This window comes from Bombina bombina, chromosome 2, assembly GCF_027579735.1.
Source record: "Bombina bombina isolate aBomBom1 chromosome 2, aBomBom1.pri, whole genome shotgun sequence".
In the NCBI taxonomy this organism is placed as follows: Eukaryota; Metazoa; Chordata; class Amphibia; order Anura; family Bombinatoridae; genus Bombina; species Bombina bombina.
Genome location: NC_069500.1, coordinates 739,068,753 through 739,085,836, shown reverse-complemented (window position 1 = coordinate 739,085,836; position 17,084 = coordinate 739,068,753). Strand labels below are relative to the sequence as shown.

General features: G+C 39.9%; 1 protein-coding gene across 1 annotated transcript; it reads left to right on the top strand.

Annotated features, from left to right (window-relative positions):
* Positions 1-2,224: 2,224 nt before the first annotated feature.
* On the top strand, positions 2,225-11,694 carry MIDN (midnolin). Its single transcript, XM_053702808.1, has 7 exons — positions 2,225-2,468; positions 3,911-3,998; positions 4,135-4,197; positions 5,529-5,879; positions 6,942-7,074; positions 7,719-7,982; positions 9,207-11,694. The coding sequence occupies exons 1-7, from the start codon at positions 2,278-2,280 to the stop codon at positions 9,470-9,472; spliced, it is 1,356 nt and encodes a 451-aa protein (XP_053558783.1). The 5' UTR covers positions 2,225-2,277; the 3' UTR covers positions 9,473-11,694.
* Positions 11,695-17,084: the final 5,390 nt, after the last annotated feature.

Sequence of the window (17,084 nt, the reverse complement as noted above, 5' to 3'; positions counted from 1 at the left end):
TTTTTGTATTTGATCGCATTTGGCGGTGAAATGGTGGCATGAAATATACCAAAATTGGCCTAATTAATACTTTGGGATGTCTTCTAAAAAAAATATATACATGTCAATTGATATTCAGGGATTCCTGAAAGATATTAGTGTTCCAATGTAACTAGCGCTAATTTTGAAAAAAAGTAGTTTGGAAATAGCAAAATGCTACTTGTATTTATGGCCCTATAGCTTTCAAAAAAAGCAAAGAACATGTAAACATTGGGTATTTCTAAACTCAGGACAAAATTTAGAAACTATTTAGCATGGTTTTTTTTTGGTGGTTGTAGATGTGTAACAGATTTTGGGGGTCAAAGTTAAAAAAAGTGTGTTTTTTCCATATTTTATAAAAAATTTTATAGTAAATTATAAGATATGATGAAAATAATGGTATCTTTAGAAAGTTAATTTAATGGCGAGAAAAACGGTATATAATATGTGTGGGTACAGTAAATGAGTAAGAGGGAAATTACAGCTAAACACAAACACCGCAGAAATGTAAAAATAGCCTTGGTCCCAAAAGGACAGAAAATGGAAAAGTGCTGTGGTCATTAAGGGGTTAATTATCAGATTTAATTTTTTTATTTGGTATCCTTTGATAAATGCAGGTAGGAAGGCACAGGAGGGTGCATGTGTCTGAAGCTCTATGTGGCAGTTTTGCAAAAATATTTGTACGTTATACATTTGCAACAGCACTAGATGGCAGCAGTATTTGCTGCCATGCAGTTCTCCAGACATGTATAAGCTACCTACCTATGTATGCTCTTCAACAAAGAATGCCAGGAAAACAACATAACTTTGATAATAAAAGTAAATTGGGGGGGGGGGAGTTAAATTGTATGCTCTATCTGAATAATGAAAGATTTAAAAAAAAAAAAAAAAGAGCAAAAAATGTGTTTTTATGTTCTTTAATAAAGAAAAGCCTTCTGTTATAAAATATAAAAATAAGCTAAGGCAGTGTTGCCATTACACACAATGTAAAGTGAAGTTAAGGATACTGACCAAAAGTTAATAGAACTTTAGTTCAATTGCTGTTTTCTAACACAGAGTGCATAGTGACTCTCATGCCATTAGTATTTCCCTACAAATTTACAGTAACACCCATTTTTGGAATCCCTCGTGACTAGGTTTCTGACAACCGTTTATATTGTTTGTTTCAGTTTGCTAATTAACTCAGTAATTACTATGACAAACGGTACAGCTCTGTGTAAACAACTGATTATAATAATAACAATACTGCTTTGGGTCCTCCCCGTGTGCTGAATAGCCTGCACACTCCCATGGGAAACTATTACGTGGATTTTACTAGATCTATTGTATTACTGGGCCAGTTTCTCTAAAACGGTGATGCTCCCCAGTCTGATAACCTTTGTACCCTACCAAACTCAACCAACGCGACTAGTTACAACAAATATTCAGATTTCACATTCCCAATAAATTCACTCTTCTTTTTAACACTCCATGTTCCTCTTCTTCTGGTTACTTTGGTACCACACCTGCTGCCTTGCTTTACCACAGTGAGCCCGTTTATTTTTAGACTGTCACCAATTTCTTCATAATGCACCCCTTTGTTTCCAATTCCCCGATATCCATGTTTCTACCTCGGCTCCCATCACTAATATTGCTATTCTTGAATCTACCTATCCCTCCTCCAAAAAAAAAAATCGCCTATTCTCTAATAATCTTTCTTGTTCCATAAGCCATATTTGTCCATCGCATCACACTTTACTCACCTCCGTTTCTGAGTAGCCATACTAAACTGCCCCCTCTACCCACTAGTTCTATAACCTTCTAGTCTCTCCCCAGTTGTTTCTGTTGCCCCCACATACCCTTACTCAGTATTCCTACTCTGGCTCTTATTACTCATCCTGCATGCATTCTATTCCCTGCCCCCCCTCTTAAAAAAAATCCTTCTCCCCCAGTTTCTTAGATCTCATAGTCTCCCAGCCCTGGTTTAGTTCACATCTCTTTGTTGTGAGTATAATTTATTATGAATGGTTGGTGGAGTGATGGGCGTGGCCTCCTAGAATATGTGGGCGGTATGAGAATGCGTGAGTTTCGACTCCTGTCAGTGCATTGGTTACATGATACAGGGGAGGAGTCACGTTATCGCCACGTGGGGGACCCTAAAACTCTTTGCGATTGGTTAGTGGGTGTGTTCCTCTGTGGCCGCTGTGGAACTCGTTCCATTGTGATTTTGAGAGTTAGTTTGTCCCGGAATTCGGAGCGCAGCACAGTCTCGGCAGTCGCATGGAGCCCAGCGCCCGAAGCTGTTTGCACGGAGGACGAGAGACTCTAATGAATCTCAACATACACAGCACCACCGGGACCCGTTATGAGCTGGCTGTGCCGTCAGAAGAAACTGTGGACGGGCTGAAGAGACGAATCTCTCAGCGGCTCAAAGTGCCCAAGGAGCGGCTTACCCTGCTGTACCGAGAGACGTGAGTACTGAGAAAGGGCTTACCCCCGGGGGTGTTTAGTCTTTTGTACTTCACTCAGAGGAGGAAGTCTATGTTTAATTAAACTTTTCTTAAGTCTTTCATATATGTGGTGTGTCCTGTTTCCTTCCTACTTTTCACACAGCTGCACTGCTTCTGCATATGTGTGTCAGCACACTACTGAATCTTGTCAGCTATCGTTACTCTTTTATGTTATACAGGCTACAAATACAAGCGCCAGGGACGAATACAACAGATTATAGAACATAATATAGATCTTGATTAAGCATCAATACAGTCCTACAGATATCTAAGCCGACATATTTTATTACATTTTTATAGTGATTAATGGGTCTTATTTAATTTACTACATTGTGCAACTGCTGCCTATTATGTTCCCTGTATGTGTCAGCTGCTGTCCCTCCGACCAATGCTTCATGTATGTGTCAGCTGCTGCCCTAAGCAAAGCTTTCGTTTGTGTGAGCCTATACCCCCCCCTACTAAAGCTTCATACCGCCCCACCCCCGCAACCTATGTTTCATGTATGTGTCAGCTGCTGTGACCCCCTACTTATTCATGTTTCTGCCATTAGTTACTCATTGCATCATGTATGTGTTTACAATGATAAGGTAATTTTGCCTTGATGCCATACTTATTGCAGGGGTCAATGTACCCCAAGTAAGCAATGTTTGTTCTGCGTCTTATCTACGAGTATTTTTCTCACTTTGTGTGAGAAACGCCTATATTTTAATATATAAAATCTATATACACTGCCTTATGTATGTGCTCTGTTATCATAATTCCTCTGGTCTCAAACTGATCAGTTGCATGGTCTCTAGGTAGCCTATCCCCCTACTGAACATATCAGCATTGTGTGCTGTATCTGATCAATATTTGTATGGGATGAGGGCTGCTACTGTTCTTGTGTTTGGGGGGGGGGGGGGGTATAAGAGCTAAGAATAAGGAAGTAATGTTGTGCAAACTGTATTTAAGTAATGGGTAGTTTAGTTTTTGTATCCCTGCCCTCCCCTTATCCCCAATTTGGCCCCAGCTGCCCTCTCTTCCAGTAAGTGCACATCTAGGGAGGTTCTGGCTGAGAGATGACATCACTAGGACGCCTTTCCTCCCCCACGCCCTTTATGGCCTAGACATGACTCTTTGTATGCCAGAAAGAAAAGATTATGGATGAGTCCCATGTTTTTTCTTAATGCATTTCTGTATATAGAAAAAAAGGGTTGTGATCCTAGTGTTGGTGCCAGTTCTAGGAGGGTGCCATGCACCTCCAAACACGTGTAGCGCATCTGCTGCAGATCTGCGAAGGGCTCCATATATTACGTTCACCACTTTTGTTAGCATCCCCCAAATGTTAAGTTCTAGAACTGCCACTTGTATCAGTAAAAGTATAGTTTTTGACTAATTTAGTTAACCGGTTTCATCTTATCTAGGCGTCTGAGCTCTGGAAAGCTGCAGGATTTGGGGGTGTCGGATGGCAGTAAACTCACTCTTTTACCCAGTGTGGAAGCTGGACTCATGGTGAGTATATGGAGCTTTTGCTATTAGTAACACTGCCTATATTTTAAGGCTATATTGTGATTAACCTTGCTCTTTCTCTCCTCCCCCCCCTCTTATCTCTCCTCCCTCTACCTCCCCCTTCTATCTGTTTTAACAGTCTCAGATGTCCCGCCCGGAGCAATCGGTAATGCAGGCCCTGGAGAGTCTGACAGAGACTCAGGTGAGAGGTCAAAAGGCGTTATCTGGGTGGGGGAGGATCAGTGTTCTGTCTGGTGTCACAGCACACCCTCTGACGCAAGATGCTTCTCCTGACAAACAGACTTGTTGCTAATCAGATGGTGTGTGTGTGTGGGGGGGGGGGGTACAGCTTCCTGCCTCACCCTTTTATACGTCCAGGTTTAATTTGTTCTGCCTCTTAAGGGCACTGCTTTGCTTCCAATGATACAACAGGCTTCCTCTCATTAGGATTTATATTTCAGGAGTATAAAGCAAGTCCCATGTATATTTATCATAGCACCCCCCAAGTTTCATGCGCTTCCCTTCCCCCCCCCCTTAATTTTAGAAGTCTATTCATAGCCCGAACCTATTTATGTCCCATTAAATGTCTGTACAAGTCAAGTTTGCCTTTAATGAATTAGCACTGCGGAACCTGTTGGCGCTCTACAAATACCTAAAAATTATAATAATACACCTCCATAGTGATTATCTCCATGCTCAGTTGCCAACCCCCCCATTGCCCCTTCTGTATCTACCCACTTATGATTGTGTGTTTGTAAGTACTTGTGTATAGCCCCTTTTCTTGTCTTAATCATCTTCTAGTCTGTGGCCTCATTCTCTGGGCTGCGTGCTGGACTCTGCTATTTTTAGCTGTTCCTGCAGGCGTGGGCTGGAGGGGGGTGAGTCAGAGAGCAGCCTAATACAGCAGTGAGCAGAGCCTTCTGTATGTGTCTATAGTGATGGTACATGCTGTACCTGTCATTTTATATACTGCTGTTTGTGTTCTTTCTCCAGTGATCACAGGGTTAATGTTCTGCTCTTTGTCCAGTTATGCGGGGGTGGTGGGAAGGGGGGGGGGCGGTCGTGACGAGGGGGAGGGGATCTGCATTCATAGCTCTGTGTGTGTGTGATTGAATCGTGATGATATACTGCTCATGTGTCTTCAAGGGATGCAGTTCTGACCTCAGTATTGTATTTTATATTGATGCAATAACATACATTAACAGGATATTCCTTTTACTGTGAAATTCTTAGTAGCTTTTATTTCTAATATGCCATCATAGTGCTCAGTTCTATGCATGGGTATGCAGATTGAGGCAATGATGAGGGTGGTCCTATTTATAAAATATGGTATTGCTTAAGTCATTTTGCTTTGGGGTATTGTGCATATATTTCCATGTTCAATTAACCCTTAAAGATCAGATGGTTGATTGTTTTAGGATTATTTTGGGGGAGAGGCTGGTCTTCTGACTATAGGGGATAATGCCATATAAGTTCCTGTGAGGTCACTGAAGAGGATATTTGTCAAGTATTCATCTCACTTTTTTTCTCCAGGTGAACGATTTCCTCTCTGGTCGCTCTCCGCTTACATTAGCTCTACGTGTTGGGGACCACATGATGTTTGTGCAGCTTCAGTTAGCAGCCCAACAGGCAGGGGGTCCTCACCTTCAGCACCGCCACCTGATTACTAGGGGGACAGAACATAGTGCTTCATCACAGTTTCGTACCGTACATACAAGTACCACTCCTGCTGTTTCTCGTCTAGCTGGCTGCGCTCAGAGGTCTGCTCCTCCTTCAACACCAGCTTCCTCTACCCACTGCGATACCTCCCATTCTTCCCCACTCAGTCCCACTGTCTTCCACTCTCCAAGTGAGGGTGTGGCCACGTCGTCATCCTGTGCAGAGGTGAGTTGTGGGTAAACATGATATTAAAATGGTATTAAATCAAAGTAGCAGAGGTATTTCAAGGGAAAGCTGCTATCTGTATAGATAATTGTGTGACCTTGTGAGGGTTGATTTAAAGGTCCTATATAAAAGAAAGTATATGAGTTTTGAACAATGTGACGTTTTAATTTTCTGCTACCTAAAGTAATATGGGCAATACTACCTTGATCTTGGTGTTACCATCCACACATTACAAAGATTCCATACACATTGGACTGATGTTTGACAGTTACCCTTAAAGGGGCAGTCTAGTCAAAATAAAACTTTCATGAATCGGATAGGGCATGCGGTTTTAAACAACTTTCCAATTTACTTTTATCATCAAATTTGCTTTATTCTCTTTGGTATTCTTTGTTAAAAGCTAAACATAGGTAGACTCAAACTGATCTTTAAACTGTTAATATCTGCCTCTTATTTCAGTGCATTTTGACAGTTTTTCAGTTGGACAGTGGATGTTCATGTGTAACCTATAGATAACATTGTGCTGACTCCCGTGGAGTTATTTAAGAGTTAGCACTGGCTAAAATGCAAATCTGTCAAAAGAACTGAGATAAGGTGGCAGTCTGCTTTGATACAAGGTAATCAGAGGTAAAAAGTGTATTAAAGGGACAGTTAAGTTCATAATAAACTTTCATGATTCAAATAGGGCATGTCATTTGAGAGAACTTTTCAATTTACTTTATCACCATTTTTGCTTTGTTCTCTCAGTATTCTTAGTTGAAAGCTACACCTAGGTAGGCTCATATTCTAATTTTAGACCTTGAAGGCCGCCTCTAATTTGAATGCATTTTGACAGTTTTTCACCACTAGAGGGTGTTAGTTCATATGTGTCATATAGATAACATTGAGCTCACGCACGTGAAGTTACCTAGGAGTCAGCACTGACTGGCTAAAATTCAAGTCTGTCAAAAGAACTGAAATAAGGGGGCAGTATGTTATTATTCCATTACATGTTATTCTTTATACTAAACCTAAGCAACACAAAAAAGGTGCTTGGCTTATGTATCCCTCTTTTTGTTTTAGGAGTTACCGTGCAGTAGTAGCAAGAGTGGTGAGGGGGTAAACTCTTCCTCATCCAACCGATCCCGGAAACCTGGGGCTATTATTGAGAGCTTTGTCAATCATGCTCCTGGTGTTTTCTCAGGAACCTTTTCTGGTAAGAAACTTTAAAGTGTGAGAATAAACAATTAATACAAATTGTTTCAGTGGTAATTCATGCAATGTCTTGCTATTTTCTGAAGTTCGTGATATATGGCTAACTTTTCTGCTGCAGTTGTCCCTCCCTACACAAGCTATAAAGATCTATGTAAAAGAACAAAAAGAGTCAGGGCTCCCTGGCTCTCAGGGTTTATCAACCTCTGAACTAGCATCCAACTGCTTTTAGAATAATTGGAGATATACAAGTCCACATTTTGTTCTCATGATTCAGATAGAGCATACCATTTTTAATCAACTTTCCTCGTTCAGTTTTCTTGGTATCCTTTGTTGAAAAGCATATCATGTAGGCTCAGGAGCCGCAGTGCACTACTGGGAGCTTGCTGCTTGTGGTGACTGCACATATATGCCTCATTTGGTGTGTTCAGCAAGCTCCCAGTAGTGCATAGCTGTTTCTTCGAAGGATACTAAGAGAATGAAGCAATTTTTATTATAGAAGTAAATTAGTTCTTTAAAATTGTATGCTCTGTCTGAATCATGAAACAATATTTTGGGGTTTTATGTCTTTTAAAACCCAGTGTCTGATACTGATCTGGGACAGCATCCACTTAAATACATCATTATTTTTTTATTTTTTTTCTAAAGGCACTTTGCATCCTCACTGCCAAGATAGTGCGGGTCGTCCACGTCGAGACATTGGGACCATCCTTCAGATCCTCAATGATCTACTGAGTGCCACACGCCACTACCAAGGCATGCCACCATCTCTTACCACTCTTCGCTGCCATGCCCAGTGTTCCTCCCAGGCTAAAAATGCCAAGACTACCTCACCCCAAAGCACAGAATCCCAGCAGACTGCGCACACAGCAGGTCCCTGCCAGGCCCAAAGCCGTCTGTCCAAACCTAATGGTGAGTAATGTCTGTTCCACGTTGGTGTCTGATTTTTAACCTGTCCACTCTTTTTACTTTTGGCTGACTGTGGGAATCACCTACAGCTCAGAAATGGTTACCTGACCTCTTTCTTTCCATTCCCCTCCCACAAGTGGTGAGGGTAAAGGTGGGGGTAGACTTCTGCCTATGTTTGTTCAGTTGGCTGCAGATGGAAGGGGAGGGGTGGGGAAACAGACAAAGGGCTTCTGCTCTTGAAACATCTCACAGTGCAGCTTCCTTTTCTATATTTCTGTATTCTTTAAGGGAACCTAAATTCTGCTTTACACCGCTAATTTGTAAGATTCCTGTCATAATTAACATTTCAGTGTAAGTCTTTCTTGCAGCAAGCACATACTGTGTGCCAGTCATAGCCGGGAAGTGAGTGGTTCTTTATCTGCTTTTGCAATCATCTGTCTAGAAAGCTGCTGTGGGTGTATTAGGATGGGGGGCAGCAGTGTGTTCAATCAAGAGGCTATGTATGGAGAAGTGGTGTGGGCTGTGTGTTTGCTAAGTGAGGTATAGGTCAGTGTGTTAACACTGCACATTCTCACGTTGGGTTAGGAAACCGCTGTTACTAGACAGACCCTGGGAGGGGACAAAGCTGTTCCCCCTCCCCCCCCAGAAAAGATGGTGGTTGTGAGAAGGGAGGGGGTCTGTATGCATCTGGCCGGTTTCATTCTGTGTGTTTTGTGTTGGGAGAACAAAGAGCGGCTGCGTGTGGGAGGGGTGAGCAGATCCCATTATGTAGCCAGGAAGCTGTGGGAGCCTCATGATAAAATATTCAATGCCTGTGTGCAGCTGATAATCCTTGAGATGTTTAACCCATTCATTAACAGAACATCAATAGAATGTCCCATTTGCTCCCCTATTAGCAATCTGGATACTCTGAAATTAACATATGCTTTGTTCTATAGCCTCACAGTGTATACCCCCCCGCACCCCATCTCTAGGACTCCTGAGCTCAGATTTCAAATTCTCTTTCCAAATGGAGCATTAATTAATGTTTCCTGGCAACCCATCATTTAAGTGGTATTCTGCTCCACTGTATAAATAGTAGCAATAATTTCCTACAGAATTACATGTTTTATGGGTAAAAATACAAAAAGTGTCAAAGCTAGTTTGGGTCACAATCTTCTTAGAGTTTGATTTGGCCTTTAGGGAATGTATATGAAACTGAGCTATTTTTATTGTTTCCCTTTTTAGGGGATCGTCTACGTCAAACAGAAAACAGGGCAACACGCTGCAAGGTGGAACGCTTGCAGCTACTCATGCATCAAAAACGGTTACGTCGGAAGGCGCGAAGAGACTCCAGAGCTCCATATCACTGGTTGCCCACCCGGAAATCCAGTCGGACCAGCAGTAACAGCAGCACATCCAGTGGGGATGGCAGCCTGGAAATGGACTTTGATGACTCCCTCTGGAAACCAGATGTTAAGACCGAACTAAACTCGGAATTTGTTGTGGCGTGAGATGGGATGCCTCTTTTTATTATTTGTTTGCTCTAGGGAGGTGCTGCTTGCAAGACTTCAGACAGACCAGGGGACAGAGAAGAAACTCCATTTTTATAATTAAGGAAGATGTTTCTGGTTGACAGAAAAAAAAAATTAAAATGGGGAAAAATGTAACTTTTTGTGGACTTGAATTCCAATAACATTTTCTGCCTTAAACGCTGGGATTTGGAGCGTTGCAGGACTGCTGTGTATTTCTGTCATGGAATGTGAAGGCAATAAGACATTCTGGTACTCCTAGAGCTGAAAAGACTTCCACTCCTGGAGTGGCTTCATCACATGGCAGTTATACGCGGAAGGGAACATATAGAACCTGGCTGGATGTTAAAGAACCCACATGCTTTGGGTCAAAACTTCCAGCATGCTGCTGTTAAGGACACTTTTGCCTCCTGGGAACCTAGTGCTTGGAGAAGAGGTGGACACCAGGGACTCATCTGTTATACCTCCCTCTCCTATCATTGTAGCATTGTACATGTAATCTGCTCTGGGCCCCTGGCCTTCCTGAGACTGGCCCTGGGGTGGGCCGCTGTGCATGCTGTGACCTTACCCCCTCGGAAATTGTATGGTGACTTGAGGGTGCTATGTCCAAGCTACGTTTTTATCCTATTTACCTCATACCTTGGATAATTTTTTTTTTTTTTTTTTTTTTTTATATATATTGGTTCTTCCCCCCCCCCCCCCTCCTCAAATCAACAGTTTAGATTTTTTTTTTTTTTCCTTCAATCAACAGGAATGACTTATAAATGCAGTATTTGGTACAGACGCACAAATTATTTGTCTCTCCTATCCTCTGCTTCCTGTCTCTCTCTCTCTCTCTCTCTCTCTCTCTCTCTCTCTCTTCTCCCTCTGTCACCAGGCCCTTGTCCCAGCTGTGACGTGTTCAGTCTTTCTCTGCATGTGTGAATCGTGTTTCCTGGCAGCCTGTGCGTGAGAAATGCTCGTATTTTTTTTTTTTTTTTTTTCTGTCTTGTTGGTGTTGCAGGAAGAGGTGCAATTTGGGGACCTGGACACTGGAATCTTCCCAAATATTTTTTTATTAAAAAAAAAACAAACAAAAACCCTCTCTTTGGGTGGTTGGTTATGTTTTTGGCTTCATTTTTTGGATGTTTGAACTGTTGAGCTTTTGTCTCATTTATTCTTGCGACTAACTGTAGTTTCACATTTTTCACCCTTTGTAGGGTGATGCTTCCTTATTTCCAAGAGCCTACTAATCCGAGCTAAAGCTAATATTTTTTTAAGTTATTGTTCACCTCCATGCTCACTGTAACTGTATGCTTGTTTGTTTTTAGCTAATTTTTACATTTTCACGGTGTAGATGTACCACTTTAGTAATCCTTCTTTGTACTGCTTACATATATTTTTGTAGGTCTCTTGAATGAACTGAATCCTGTGAGCTAGATTCCATTTTTTTTTTCTCTCTCATTTTTGTATACTCTGCTCACTGATTGGTTTGCTGCTTTTCTTGTGATTGTGTGGTGAGGGAGAGATTGTGTCTTGAATCATGTGTTCTGTACCATGAGTAGCCAGAAATGGGGGGGGGGGGGGGGTTAAAAATACATTTAAAAACAAAAAAAACAAAAATTTTAAATTAAAGAAAATATTTCCTCCAAATAAAAATAATGTAGCAGGATTGTGTTGTTGGCATTTCTCTAGTTATTGAGAACGTTGAATTATGACTGACTGGAAATATTGAACCACTTATGTAATTTCTGTGTTCTTGCCTTGAAAGTACATTTTTATTTTTAGCCATTTAATTACCTAGGAGTCCTTAATGTGCTATCCTATAGAATCTCAGGGTTTAATTATCTTCCCCAACTTTTGGCTATACTGCTTCTTTCGTCTCTGAACATTTTCTACCATATCTTCAGTGCTTGAGAATGTAGTCTATCCTAAAACTTCATTTAGAACAGCACAGGATATCTTTTCTACAAATTCTCCTTCATTAGCTCGTCTTTATCAAAGTAGTTTTCATGTAGATGTTCTATTAGAACTATAACTATTTTGTAAATCAGCCTATTTATTTAGACACCCCAAATGTATACTATTTAGCACTTTGATATGCATAATATGGACACACCTATGGTGAGTGTTATTTGTTGTTTTTAAGAACAAGTAGAGAAACTATATGTGAAAAAGGTGACCTTGAATGGTTGACAAATGCAAAAATACAGAATTTACTGTAACAGTGGTGTTTTTTCTCCTTTAGATATTCCAGATTTGTAAGCAGGATTGAAGCCACATGTTGGAAGAATTGTTGTGGGCTTGTTTCATGCTGCCCATATACAAAAAACTCAAAATCTTAAAATACTATATGGCTCTGTAGTCTAAAGACTACATATGCTAATGTGGCTTCAACTTTATTAGTGTGTACAGTTCTGGAGTCCATAATCTCCATGATAATATAAAATTGTTTAAATGAGGACTGCTTAAAGGGACACTCAGGTTAAATTAAATTTTCATGATTCAGATACAGCATGTAATTTTAAACAACTTTCCAATTTACTTCCATTAAGAAAAATGTGCACAGTCTTTTATATTTACACTTTTTGAGTCACCAGTTCCTACTGAGCATGTGCAAGAATTCACAGACTATACGTATATGCATTTGTGATTGGCTGATTGCTATCACATGGTACAAAGGGAGTGGAAATACCATAACTTTGAAATTTGTTAGAAAAAAATCTACTACTCATTTGAAGTTCAGACTAAGTGTTATCGCATTGTCTTGTTATCTTGCTTTTGTTGATTATGCAAATCTAATGTGTTGACTGGCCCAGGGTCCAAAAGAATGTAACCTGCAAAGAAAGATTACACATTTAAAGGGACAGTACACTGTAAAAATATCAATATCATGGACTCCAGTATAGGTTGGGATACCACAGTCTAAATCGGCTATTTCAAATGCCAAAATATGGGTAAAAAAAAAAATCTTCTTGTGAACAATTTAATACTCCAGCAGGTAAAATGGATCATTAGGAACAATTTAAAGGAGAGAACAACTTTGGGTGAACTGCCCCTTTAATGTGGTGACATGATAGAATCCTAACAATTAATACAGCTTACACATCAGAAATATGGGGAGATTCGGCAGGCCTTTTAGTATAGGACACTTCATAGGCCCACTCTTGTAGCAGTAGGTTAGACCTAAATCATAACCTAAAATGCTCAAATTTAACAGTAGCTACAAATTTAGCCTTCTACTGAAGCCTGTATTTATACATATGAATACCTATTAAAGGGACACTAAATAAATGCTAGATATGATCAGATGTATTCAATTCAAAGCATTATCCTGAGAGGAGTTGACATGTATTTTTGAAATTATATTTAAATAGGCATAGTTTTTTGTTTCAAAAAAGCAATGGATATTGCAATGTAGCAACCTAGATTTAACTTTCATAAAAAAAAACCACATATCTAACTTGTCTCCTCTGTTGAGATCAGTTTGAGACTTTTAATGAGTTACTAGCTTAATCAAACAATAGCTGTAGAGAACAGCAGAGTTTGACTTGTGAGATCAGTAGTCTGCACTGTAAATTCTCATGGAAAATTTAGAAAATATTATACATGAAAAGGGGATGATGTATATTGTGTGTTTTTTTTTATTTTTTTTCTATGTGTAATTAAACATTTTTATTTTAGAATTTCAAACTAAAAGTGCAGCATATTTGTGTATATCATATTGGATATATGAACTGCTTAAACTAATAGGGACAACTTCCACTGCTTTGTTGGTGTACCGGAACAGGCTTCTACAAGCCTGACAAGATATAGCAGGTAGAGTAGGGACAGACTTGAGTACATTGTCCATTTTTAAATATGCTGTTTTCAGTAGAGATTTCTACCCCAATGTGCTGAACAACAGAAATTTACCTTTGAACATATGCTGTTGAATTTATTTGTGAAAGTTCTATATCAGTTTGTTTTGTTTAAGGGATGTTCTACCCTTTATGGGGGTTTTTGACCTGTTAAACTTTTTGTTTTTGAAGAAAAAAAAAATATCAACGTTGCCTTGAAAGGAAAGGGTTAACATGTTTTGAGGGGGAGGCCAGTACTCTGGCTGCCGAGAAGCAGCTAAGTGTTCCTGGTACAGGACAGGAAGAGGCCTGTGGGTATCAAACAGAGATGTGTGTATGGTAGGGAGGGGGGCCTCGCTCATATTTCCCCCCCCCCCCCCCCCCATGAAATGCACATGCTCAAATACAATCTTCCAAGGTACCGAAAGATTAAATGTAAGCACAAAGAATCCCCAACAGTCTAAAAAAATATAATGTAAAGCGCCTCTGGTTTTCATGGCAGTTTTTTTTTTTTTATTTATAGAAAAGATGAATGGAAAAATAAATTGTGAGGGGTTACAGGAAAGGGTTTGTGACGTAATACTTCTCATACAGCTTATAAAGTGGCCTTGAGTAAATTGGCAGATGCATTCACATTTCACAAATATTGTCATGAATTAAATTACCTCTCTAACCTTATGTGAGACCTGCATAGATATAAAACGCTGTTCTGGTGTGTGAAACTGACAGTGCTGCAGTTTGATACTGACAGTCTGGATTATGTGCACCACTGACAACCTCTCCTGTGTTTGTGACACTGAGATTAGCTATATAGTGTGTGACACTGGCAAAGAGGGGCACCCCTCTCCTGTGTGTGACAGACTGAGGGAACCCCTATCATGTTTGTGTGACACACTGACAGACTAATCGAGCCCCTTTAGTATGACACTAACAAGACTTAGGTAGCACATCATTTGTTTCCAGACAGAGGGAATCCCCTCTTGTGTATGTGTGATTAACAGACCGAGGCATCCTTCTCTAAGGGAGCTGCTCTCCTGTAAGGCACTAGCAAACTGAAGTAGCCCCCTAATGGAGACCATTTTCCTGTATAACAGGACAAGAAAATTGTCCCACTAATGTATGTTTCTAACGCAGAGACAGCCATCTCCTTTTTTTTGCGTTGCACTGATAAGCAAAGGAAGCACTGTGAGTGTATAACAATGATTCAGTGTTTCGGGGTCTCTTCCTCAGCAGCCTCTGAAAGAAATCATAATAACGTTCCTTAGGCTGCTATCTGACCTTTCACCCCAGGAAGCTTCTATTTTAAGCGTCCCCCAATAGATACAATTTAAAACTTCACCCCCCTCCACCCACGCAGGTTTTCCTACACCACCACTGCTTCCAGTTACCACTTCTCCTTATTACAACAGCAGTGCTTAATCTGTTCTAACCCAAGCTGTTGCTGACCCCCACCCTATCGCACGACTACCTTTATTTTCTATCTTCATCCACCCCCCCCCCCTTCCTCCCTCTCCTAGTCTTCCTCCCTACACATTCCTTTCAGGACTTTGAGCTGCTGAGGTTTTACTGGCGTCACTGGGGAAGATGGGGGGAGGGTCAGAGCTAGAGGGGGTGCCGAAGAAGCCCCTGTAGGAGGGGGTGAGATTTCAGAACCAGAGAGAAAAAAAAACTACCAAGTGCCAGAGGCGGAGGAGTATCTCAGTAACAAAGGCGAGCACGTTGTGGGGGTCGTCTTTAGAGTTCAGTGAGCTATACATGCTTTCACATGCATCAATTAAAACCTGTATGTAGTTGTACAAAATAGTGTAGCTTATTAATTGTGCTACGTCTCCCAAGTGCGAAATCTTCAGGGTAAGTAAATGTTCTAGTTGCTATGGAAACCAGTAGGACCACAAGGGCAACATGGAAACTGTAGGTTGTTCACAATAAAAAAAATATAAACATTAAATAATATACCAACCTGTATATGATCTTTATATAAATTAACAGTTCAAATTTGAAAATAAGCATTTTTCTCCAGTTTACAGTATGAGCGTTCAGAGACTCTGGGATAACCCTTACTATGTAAGTGAAAGTGATCCACCAAGCATATATAAGTATGTAGCAGGCAAGGCAATTCCCTATTTTACTGATGCAAGTGTCAGTGGTGATGCTGGTGCTGTGCGAATAAAATGTATTTATATGCAGTTTACATTTGTATGCTCTGTGAATCACATGCACTGCAAGAATTATAGTTAAAGCCCAGAAAACTAAATAGAATCAGGTTTGCAAATGTATATGTAAAAATGCATTTATGCAAATTTTATTTGTTTTTATGTCACCTTAAAATGATCTAACATCCATTTAAAAACATTTTGACTCCTTAAAATATCATGTATGCTGCATTCCAATGTGTCATCACTACCTCTTACTCTTCCACTATCAACATAATAAATTTGGGGCTTGATCACAATTATTAACATTTACGGTATTTGTGTAGACTTGCAAAACTATCGCGCTGGATCACAACCTTTTGTTTGAAAATTATCTGCATACTAATGGACCTTTTCAGTGTTGACGTGGTCACAATCATCCAGATTCATTGTTTATTGGCAGCAATATTTACATTATCAGTAAAGCAAAAAATTATCCTATACTTAAAATGTGACAGTTCTGTTTTCCTGATCATAATCCAATTTTTTTTATACTTAAAGGGATATGAAATCCAAAAGGTTTATTTTGTGATTCAGACAGAGCATACAATTTAAAAAAAAAACTTTCCTTTTGACTTCTATTATCAAATTTGCTTAGTTCCCATGTTATTCTTTGTTGAAGTGATACCTATTTAGGTGTCTGGAGCCATACTTGGCAGTAGCAAAAAAAGTGATAGAGTGGTGAGAATTAGGAAATAGAAATCGAAATCAAATGGCTCCCTGCTGGATACACAAAAGTCAATTCCCTCCCAATGACAGTCATTCGTTTGCAAAGTCATATTTTGACAACCGGGGTGGCACACGTAGTGCTCTCTTACCCTTCACCTCGGACTTTGCAAGTCTGCAGGAGTAAATCAACACTGCGGTTGATGGGACCCCGTATCCATATGGTGAGAGCTTGCTTGCTCCCTTGTCTCCTTTGCCTTTCTCGACGATATGCGGTCCTCAGGTTGTCTGGCGCTTCCAATAACCTCACTTATGCAGGGGAGGAAGGAAGGAAGAATGTGATTAAAGCGCCAACTATACGAAGGCTGGGTCTGGACCTAATGCAATATTATCAAACTATTACAATAAACAATTTATTGAGTACACAAATAAGTTAGAAACATGGATCCATGTATAAACAATCAAATTTATACAACAATAATAGCTAAATGAATAGTTAAAACAAATAGTTATGTAACGAATATAGCATTTAAAATTGTGCAAACATTGCTCTTAAAAATATTCATAAAAAATTCCAAATTTAGTATAAGGCTCACAACAGAAATTCAACTTTGTGTTTACCATATACACATACACAGATTTGTACAGCAATAATAGCTAAATGAATAGTTAAAACAAATAGTTAAATAGCAGATATGGCATTTAAAATTGTGCAAACAATGCTCTTAAAAAATATTCCTAAAAAATTCCAAATTAAGTATAAGGCTCACAACAGAAATTCAACTTTGTGTTTACCACATACACATAATAGGTGAAATATATTAGTCAGTTATATAATATTATCTAACCAATAATGTTCTCGATTCTATGCAATACTAAATATTGCCAATAGTGACTAATGTGTAGGGCTCTGAGTAA

Bases quoted from the DNA above. Each gene is read 5' to 3' on its own strand.
- MIDN (XM_053702808.1), top strand. From the start codon at position 2,278: ATGGAGCCCAGCGCCCGAAGCTGTTTGCACGGAGGACGAGAGACTCTA. The intron at 3,999-4,134 runs GTGAGTATATGG...CTGTTTTAACAG, and splicing joins GTGTGGAAGCTGGACTCATG to TCTCAGATGTCCCGCCCGGA. The intron at 7,075-7,718 runs GTAAGAAACTTT...TTTTTTCTAAAG, and splicing joins TTTCTCAGGAACCTTTTCTG to GCACTTTGCATCCTCACTGC.